This window comes from Aphidius gifuensis, linkage group LG6 (assembly GCF_014905175.1).
Source record: "Aphidius gifuensis isolate YNYX2018 linkage group LG6, ASM1490517v1, whole genome shotgun sequence".
NCBI classification, from domain to species: domain Eukaryota; kingdom Metazoa; phylum Arthropoda; class Insecta; order Hymenoptera; family Braconidae; genus Aphidius; species Aphidius gifuensis.
In genome coordinates this window covers 2,776,080-2,785,301 of record NC_057793.1, presented here as the reverse complement: position 1 = coordinate 2,785,301, position 9,222 = coordinate 2,776,080, and the positions used below count along the sequence as shown (strand labels likewise).

At 22.3% G+C, this 9,222-nt stretch overlaps 2 protein-coding genes across 3 annotated transcripts; one reads left to right on the top strand and one right to left on the bottom strand.

The window, feature by feature from the left end:
- The first annotated feature begins 460 nt into the window (after window positions 1–460).
- LOC122858838 (D-arabinitol dehydrogenase 1-like) lies at window positions 461–3,008 on the top strand. Its single transcript, XM_044162012.1, has 4 exons — window positions 461–840; window positions 1,685–1,942; window positions 2,018–2,255; window positions 2,423–3,008. Exons 1-4 carry the CDS (start codon window positions 703–705, stop codon window positions 2,809–2,811), a joined length of 1,023 nt encoding a protein of 340 aa, XP_044017947.1. The 5' UTR covers window positions 461–702; the 3' UTR covers window positions 2,812–3,008.
- A 1,173-nt stretch (window positions 3,009–4,181) lies between these two features.
- Window positions 4,182–7,770, bottom strand: LOC122858837 (lachesin). Of its 2 annotated transcripts, XM_044162010.1 has the most exons (6): window positions 7,242–7,770; window positions 6,118–6,356; window positions 5,788–6,044; window positions 5,311–5,714; window positions 5,004–5,121; window positions 4,182–4,875 (listed from the first exon to the last, which is right to left on the bottom strand). In XM_044162010.1, the coding sequence occupies exons 1-6, from the start codon at window positions 7,285–7,287 to the stop codon at window positions 4,854–4,856; spliced, it is 1,086 nt and encodes a 361-aa protein (XP_044017945.1). In that variant the 5' UTR covers window positions 7,288–7,770; the 3' UTR covers window positions 4,182–4,853. The 2 variants fall into 2 exon arrangements, with proteins under 2 accessions (XP_044017945.1, XP_044017946.1); XM_044162011.1 differs by lacking the exon at window positions 5,004–5,121 and having other exon boundaries at window positions 7,242–7,678.
- Window positions 7,771–9,222: the final 1,452 nt, after the last annotated feature.

The window sequence follows — 9,222 nt, the reverse complement described above, 5'->3', positions numbered from 1 at the left end:
AGTGCACTCCAGAAACTTAAATAACTGAATGTAATATCATAATTTTAATAAAACCATTATTCAGTATTAGATTTTTTAAATAATCATTAAAAATTTCCAAAAGAATAAACAAATGAAAGATAAAAATAAAAATCAAATAAATCATAGAAAAAATAAAGATTTCTAATCAAAAGCTAAATTAAAATCTAAATAATAATAAAATAAATATTTCAAAAGTTCTAAACGAGTTCATAATATATTTTTCAATTAATTTTTTGTTTTATTTTAAAACTGTTATCAGTATTCGTTATCAGCTGACGTGGTTAATCATTAAGTAGTGGGATATTAAGTTCACCACACGTGACTAATAATCATCAGCAAACAGTCAAGGCAGAGAGAGAGAAATAGATATTTAAATCATATATTAGTAAAAGAAATGAAAAAAAAAAAAAAAAAAAATACCCCCAGAAAAAAAAGAATATAACCAAGATTAGAATGTGTTGACTGTTGCTTAGTAAGGGGGATAGATCACTGAGGGTGCACACAACAGCCAAGCCACAATTTCAGTAAAATCATCAAATAAATTTTGGTCTTTTCAGTCATTGTTGAGTACTTCTCCAAGCAACTCTTAAATAAACAATTTAATTTTCATATTAAATTGATAATATATATATTAATTTAATATTAATTGTTATAAATTTTTGTATTAAATTAATTAAAATCATGGAATATTTGAGCTTTGATCCAGCAACAAAAAATTTATCCTTGGTTCATGGAGAAATACCAAAACCAGGACCTGATGAAATACTTGTTCGAGTTCATTATTCTGGTATTTGTGGAACAGATCTTCATATTCTTGATGTAAGTTTTTATAATAATATTCAATTATTTATTTTTTAAATTTTTTAAAATATATATTTATGAGCAATTTCTTGAGGGTTCAAGCTACCACTTGTTTAGAAAAAAAAAAAGGAAAAACTAATTTCATGGGGGTTAGGTTTTACCTGAATGAAAAATTAATTATTTAAATTATAAATTTAACTGTAAAATGATATTTTTAAATGACAATTTATCAATGAAAATATTATTTTAAAATTTGTTTAGCACTTTGAATATTTTTTATTGTTGATTATTATGATTATTCCCCCCCCTCCCCCTCTCTTATTGACAATTATTAATAATAAAAAAATATGTTTCTATTATCATTTTTATTTATACAATTAAAATTAAATTATTTAAAAATATATTTATAATTTTTTTTTTGTGAGTTTTTAATTGTTGAATAAATTTTTTCATTTAAATTTTTTTCATACGTTACTGGTAAATTCAAGGTTCTCGAATATTCTAGAATTTTCGAATGAAACATAATAGTAATAATTCGAAAAGAAAATTTTTTTTTTTTACAATTGATTATTATTATTATAATTCACTTAATTTTTTTTTAACTTAAATTTAAATAATATTCTAAAATCCAGTTTTTAAATTTTAGAATAAAATTTTTAATATTAATATTAACACATGTTTGAATTGGTGATAAAAAAAAAAAAGTCATTATCTCCACTATTATTATTATTATTCATATTGTGATCCTATTAATTTTTAGTTGAAAAAAATCTCAGTTAATTTAAATTGACACCAATAATCTATAGACTAATTAGTTGAATATTTTAATGAAAAAATAATAATAATAATTTTAAATATTTAGGGATCATTTCCAGCAAAAAAGGATGGAGCATTGACTCTTGGTCATGAATTTTCTGGTGTAATTGAAGACATAGGAAATATTGTAAAAGGTTTTAAAATTGGTCAAAGTGTTGCCATTGATCCAAACAGTGGTTGTAATAAGTGTGATTTTTGTCATACTGGCAAGTATCATTTTTGTGATAATGGTGGTATAAATAATACCATTGGAATATTTAGAAATGGAGGCTGGTCAACTCATGCTGTTGTTCCAGAAAGTCAGGTATATAATTTATATTAAAAGTATACAAATAATAAATAATAATTAATAACAATAAATAATGAATTAATTTTGCAGGTTTATCTATTACCATCAGGTGTTGAAATGCCTCAAGCAGCATTGGCTGAACCATTGTCATGTCTTGCTCATGGTTGGGACATAATAAATCCAGTAAATGTTGGTACAAATATTCTTGTTATTGGTTCTGGTATTATTGGACTTCTTTGGGCTTGTCTTTTACATTTACATGGTTCAAGAAAAACAGTGACAATCAGTGAACCAATTGAAGCAAGAAGAGAAGCAGTTAAAAAACTTGGTAATTTATTTTTCTATTTTATTATATTTTTCATATGTCATGGAATATTTTATAATGCATCATTCAAAGTTCATCATAATATAAATAATAGGTTATCAGTGTCAAATTTGATAACAGCACAAGATAAATAATTTATTTTTAATTTAAATATTATTAATTAATTTCAGATCTTGATTATGAAATAAATAGTCCAAGTGAATTGAAAGATAAACGTTTTGATTTGGCTGTTGATTGTAGTGGTTCTGGACCAGCAATGGAAGCTGCTGTACCATTATTAAAACGTGGTGGTCGTCTTTGTGTTTTTGGTGTTGCTAATCCAAAAGCAACACTTACATTAAGTCCATTTGATATTTATATGAAAGAATTGACAATTCTTGGTGTTAATATTAATCCATTTACATTTCCAAAAGGCTTGGCACTTGTACGTGCAATGTCAAAACAATATTTAATATTTGAAAATTTAGGAATTAAAGTTTATAAACTATCAGAATACAAAGATGCATTTGAAGCATTAAAAAAAGGTGCTATAAGCAAAGCTGTCTTTAAATGTTGTTAAATTATATTTTTTTTTTTTTCTTTTTTTTCTTTTTTCTTGTGTGTAAAAATTAAATAAACAAATCAAAAAGAAAATGATTATTAAAAAAAGAATAACAAGTGTAATAATTAATTATTATTTCTACTGTAATTATAAATGTACTTGATTAGTCTGATTTTTTTAGTTTGCTATCTTTAATTGAGTTGAGATAAGCCGAGTAATTTTAAGATCAATGACTCTTCTTATCTAAATATTTACTTTATTTATAGTTATCAAATTGATAATTAATTTTTTCTTATTTTTTTTTGTCCTAAATGCTACTTGAAATTTAAAAAAAAAATGTACTACATGATATTTTTTTATTTTAAATTAGTGGTAATTATATTTGATTTTTATTGATAGAAAAGTTCATGTTTCTATTGATTAATTTCGAATACAAAAATATCGAAATTTTAATTCTCTTTTTTTTCCAATCATCTATTGTTTATTAAAAATTAATTTGATAAATGTTTTTATGATAAATTGTAAATCATTTTCTAAATAAATAAAATGTAATTTTTCATATGCAAAATCATTTTTTATCAGTTTAAAAAAATTCTAAAAAATTCCTGTTTTTTTTTCTTCTGTTTGAGAATTATATCTGTAAAATAGGTGAAAAAAAATTAACAATAATCATTTATTTGAATATGTAAAAGGTTATTTATCAAATTTTATCAAATTACATTATTATTTTTAAATATCTTACATTAGATATGTACTTCACTTATCAATCAAACTTATTTATTGATTAGATTTTTCTTTTATTTTTTTTCTCTAATTTATTGATATTGTTTTTTTTTTTTTCAATTGTTTAAATTAAGTGATCAAGGTCATCATGAGTGTGCCAAGTGCGGTACTAAACTGCAGTGACTATTAAGGTACGTAAAAATTGTTATTAAATAATTTGTAAATTTTTTTTTAATCCACAAATAATTTGACCAGACAAAAAATTGAAACAGTTAAAAAAAAAACAATACATTTATTGATATTGACACATTTTTAATTTGTAAAAATATGGTATAAAAAAGTATCTTTATTTAAATTATTATTACCATTCGAATTATCATTTCAAAAAAGCTTTTAAATCGTTATTTATTTTTTTTGTTTTAAATTTATAAATATTAGTATTTTTAATATTTAAAAATATCTTTAATTTTAATTATTATTTTTTTTTTTATTGTGCTGTATTTAAAGCTTCATTTGCACATTCTGCATATATCAAATTTTTTATTTAAAAAAATTAATTTACTCTTGTTGTTATTTAGAAAAAAAAACAAAGATTTTTTTCTCTTTTTGTACATTAATCAAATTTTAATTAAGACACCTCAACAGGACCAAAAAAAAAAGCCTGATATTTAAAAAGTCAAGGTGCAAATTTTGATATAAATTTGTTTTTTTTTTTTTTCAAATATATTTATATGTATATAATTTTGCATCACATTTGGAAAATGATTATTGAGCGATTATTAAAAATGCTAATTAAAAAAAATAAAATAATAATCGTCAAAATTTTATAAATTATTGATATAAATTATTATTATTTCGTATTCATTGTGTTATTAATCAAACTGATATTGAATACGAAATTTTTATGATTATCTAATGCAACTATTTATCATTTTTACATGAATAAATGTAAATCTACACTGTTACTAATAATGTAACTTCTACACTTTTCAACTAGTGTACAATATTGTCTTTAAAAAAGTACACACTAATACTCATGTAAAAAAAGAGTTATAAATTTAAAACAATTATTCAAAAAATAAAACAAAATTTACCTACTCTATTCGTCAAAATAAAAAAAAAATGAGATTCGTTGTTGAGTTATTGCTTAGAAAAAAAAAAAAAATTAAGTAAAAAATTTTGTATAAAAATTGTAAATACATTTTGCACAATATATCTCGAGTAAAAATATATGAAAAAATGTTTAAATAACTACAATTAAAATGGAGAAAAAAGCTATAATTTTCCATTTAAATATCGAGTTCTGATGTCCAGTTGAACCCAGTAGTCCTGCATAATTAATATCTGGTATTAAAGTTTCTGAAAACAATAATCAATATTAATTAAATTTACAACTATTTATCAATAAAAAATTGAATTTAAAATAACAAATATAAATATAATATTTAAAAAAATTAATTACTTGTATTTTAGATATTTTTTTTTACCTGAAAATAGCAGCAATCATGAGAATAAGAGCTACCAAAGGTCCTGATGATACTGGTAATACACCAGTACCATAATAAGCTTGGCCACAAGCAGGTGGACATACTGGGATTATTGTTTCTGTGGAAATAAATACATGCTATCTACAAACTAAATATAAAATAATATAATAAAACTATTTGGAGCTTCAAGATGATGATGATGCCAATTTTAAATAAAAATATACATCAGGCATCAAATGCAAACATCAACATGACCAACATTTAACTAAATAATTTGATTATAAATTAAACAAGCAAAATATCTCACCAAAAAGTTCAACTTTTGTTTCATCTGTTCCAAGTTTATTTTCAGCTCTACAAACATAATCACCATATTGACGTTTTTCAATAGTTATAATACGAATTGTTGTATCAGTATATTCATCAGCAGTTGCAAAATGTGATATTCTTTGATGTTGATTATTAGCCAATTGTTGTCCATCTTTAAGCCATATTATTGCTGGTGGTGGATATGCCTCAACATGACATTCAAGATCCATATCATATTGTAGAGCTTGTCCTAAACGTGGACGTGGTGCTGTTATTACTGGTGAAAATTCAACTTCAACATTAATATTACGTCTTGCACCACGACCAACTCCATTTTCAGCAACACAATAATATGTACCACGATCTTCTTTTTTAACTGATGGTATTTTTAATACATTACCCCTAAAAAATCATAGAAATAAATCATAAAAATACAATTGTTTGATTAATAAATTTGATGATATGAAATATTTACTTGTAAGTTGATCCACCAGTTGGTAAAATTGCATTATTTTCACGTCTCCATGATATTTTTGGTTGAGGAAAACCACCAGCATAACATTCCAATGTTACTGGTTGTCCTTCACTAACAACTGTTGAACGTGTTGAATTGTCACTGATGAATGGTGGTCTTCGTACTTGTAATTCAACTTCAGCTGATATTCTACTGTTTAATGATACAAATACTTGACATTGATAATGTCCAGCATCAGTTTCTTGGATGTCTTTAATCTGTTGTATGGAAAATAACATTATAATTAAAGGAATTTAATGTTTTAGAGATGTAATTTGTTAATTTAAATACCTGAAGAGTGTAGGTTGATGTTGCAGTATCATATCTTAGGGCAAATCTACTGTCACGAATAATTAATGATGTTCTTGTTGATAATGGAAGCTGATCAAGTCCACCTTTATTTGCTTTTATCCATAATACTGGATAATCTTGGCCATATTGTACTGAACATTGGAGCTCAACTGTTCCACCAATATCTTTTATTTGTTCTTGTGATATGTATGATATTGTTGGAGTTCTCTGACATGTTACTGTATGAGAAAAAAAATTAGTAATTAATAATAATTATAAATTAATTAATAATAAACTGTTGATTCAATTTTAAATAGCAAATTTTACAAGTTTATTATGAAATTTCTTTTAAGAAAATTTACAAATTAATTAGAAAAATATTAAATAAATAATTATATTTATAAATAATTGTTTTTATTGTTATTTATGTTTTTTTTTTTTAATTGGAATATTTATTATAATTTTTATTTCAATAATTGGAATTTTTATTTTGAAAATTAAATTAATTTTTTTTTTTTATATTGAAAAATATTAATTGAAATAATTAGAATTTTTATTTCAATAATTTTTTATAATATTATTGAAATTATTAATTTATATTATAATTACTCCAAAAAAAAAAATTCAATATTATTTTACTTCAAATTTAAATTTTTAAAATAAAATATTTAAAAAAATAAAATTAATTTTTCTTTATTAAAATTAATCAATTAAAATTTATTTTTCTTTTATTTAAAAAATTGAGTCATCAGGTACTTTATATATAGAGAGAATTTATTAAACTTGTTAATAATGATATGACTCATGTCTCAAATAAAAAAATCAACAATCACGCAGTAATTCGATTTTAATTTGCAAAAAAATAAAATTGCATTTAACAAATTTACAATAAATTTAAGTAAAAAAAAAAATACACACATCAACAATAAACACTCGAAATATTAATTAAAAAAAAAAACCATAAACAATAATGTAAATAAAAACAATTAAACATTTTCCAAACAAAATAAACACTCAATTTTTTTTTTAATAAAAATTAAACAATAATTGGAAAAAAAAAAAAAAACCAACGCCTATTTATGACGAATACATAAATAATTACAATAATTAAATAATTTGCTTACTTGTATGAAAAAATGTGAGTAAAATAACAAAGCAAATGAGCTTCATCGTGACACTTAGTTAATAAAAAAAAACAACGCCCAAAGATAGAAATATTTTTGTCTTATTATTTTAATTTTTTTTTGATATTAAAAAGAGATGAATAAAGGAGAAAAAAAAAAAAAATATTACTTTACACTAGCACAACATTGATATTGATCCAAAACACTTTGAATTAAGAAAAATTTTAATAATTCAAATACCAATTTGAGTATTACAGTAGATAAATTATTTTTTTTTCGAAATATTTTTTAAAAATTTCGATTTCTAATGAATTTATTTCGATTAAATAAACAAGGCACGTAAACGAATTGTCTTTACAGGTGTCCAAGTCGCTTGAGCATAAGTTTTTTTAACTTTTTTTTTTTTTTACCTCTCTGCTCTACGATGTATATTCTCTCTTCTCGTTTTATTTTATTACATATTTTATCGCGCGCATGCGTGTGCAGCTGTCCCCCAAGTGGTTTCTATAAGCCAGACATGTATATTGCAGCTGCCCATTTCGATTTTACATAGATATATATTTTTTTTATTTTTTATAACTATTATTATTATTTGTATTTTATCACAGCTTGATATTTATTATATCGCTTCTATTTTTTATTATTTTTAAGGAACCATTCAAAGCATCCATTGAGTCTATGATTTTTTTCTATTCTTTGTTACGTTTTTTTAGTTTAATTTTATTTTCGAAAATATTTTTTCGATTGATAAGATTTAATTTGGATGAAATGTAGTTACAAGTAGATTATCGTGATCATACTCTGTTGGTATTACAGTAATAATCGGTAGTAATAATAGTATAATAGTATAATAGTATAATTATAAAATTTTAAAGATAAAATTAATTGCATTATTTCTATACAGAAATTATTGGACATTTCGAAATCAAAGTATTTCGAAATATAATTGATTTATCATTTTACTGTTATAATAAATTTTAGTAACTTTATTTTTATTTTATTTTTTTGTACTATAATAAAATTAATAAATAATACATTTTAATTTATTTTTCCAAATTAACGTATTTGAATTAATATTTTTTTGCAACTTTAATATTTTCAAGGTGTATGTTTATTTTTTATGTATTTTTTTTTTTTTTTGATTTTGCATTTAAATTAATGCTTTTTTTAAGCTTTTAAATTCGCTTTTAATGTTCACATCTAATTAGTCTTGGGTTGGTGGAATTAGAATAAACTATTCACTCTAATATTTTCCGAAAACAACTTTAATAAAATAAGTATAATAGTTGATTTTAACTCAACCGATCCCAGGCTATTTAAATGTAAACTCCAAATAGGTAATACAAATCCACATCTATTTAACTAATGTGATCATATTATACTGATTAGTGATTATAATTATATGAATCATAGGTATTATCATCAATTAAAATGTACCAAAATAGCCGGAAATTGATGTCATGATCTAATAAATACCCATTAGTTTTGACATATCAAATTTTGCTTGGTTGACATCTATAATTTTATCATGCAATTCTGTCAAATTTTCAAAACTTACTTAATCATGTCAATGATTCATCATTAAAAAATATATTTTAAGCGTCGAATTAATTATTTACTTGTTTTTTTTATAAAAATAAATATTATAAACAAAGATCAAAAAATTTATCCGTTATTTCTCCGTATTTTTTAACGAAAAAAAGCTAAGAAAACACGGAGATTTTCTCTATACACTTTTGTTGAAAATAAATAAAAAACGGAGAAAATCTCTCTGCTTTTTCTCTCCGATGATTATTTATTTTTTTCATTATTTTTTACAGCCATTTAAATAGATAAATCTTTATTGTATATTTTTTACCAACTTACAGATCGAGTATTTTCATTAACAATTTTAATAATTTAAAAAATGACTTTTATATAATTCATAAATATATGTATATAAAAGTGATTATTGAAAATCAATTCATTGACATGCAAAATA

Excerpts from the sequence above, each read along its gene's own strand:
- LOC122858838 (XM_044162012.1), top strand. The coding sequence starts at position 703 with ATGGAATATTTGAGCTTTGATCCAGCAACAAAAAATTTATCCTTGGTT. Across the intron at positions 1,943-2,017 it reads CTGTTGTTCCAGAAAGTCAG|GTTTATCTATTACCATCAGG; the intron begins GTATATAATTTA and ends TTAATTTTGCAG. Across the intron at positions 2,256-2,422 it reads AGAAGCAGTTAAAAAACTTG|ATCTTGATTATGAAATAAAT; the intron begins GTAATTTATTTT and ends AATTAATTTCAG.
- LOC122858837 (XM_044162010.1), bottom strand. The coding sequence starts at position 7,287 with ATGAAGCTCATTTGCTTTGTTATTTTACTCACATTTTTTCATACAA. Across the intron at positions 6,357-7,241 it reads ACTCACATTTTTTCATACAA|TAACATGTCAGAGAACTCCA; the intron begins GTAAGCAAATTA and ends TTTCTCATACAG. Across the intron at positions 5,715-5,787 it reads ACTGGTGGATCAACTTACAA|GGGTAATGTATTAAAAATAC; the intron begins GTAAATATTTCA and ends ATGATTTTTTAG.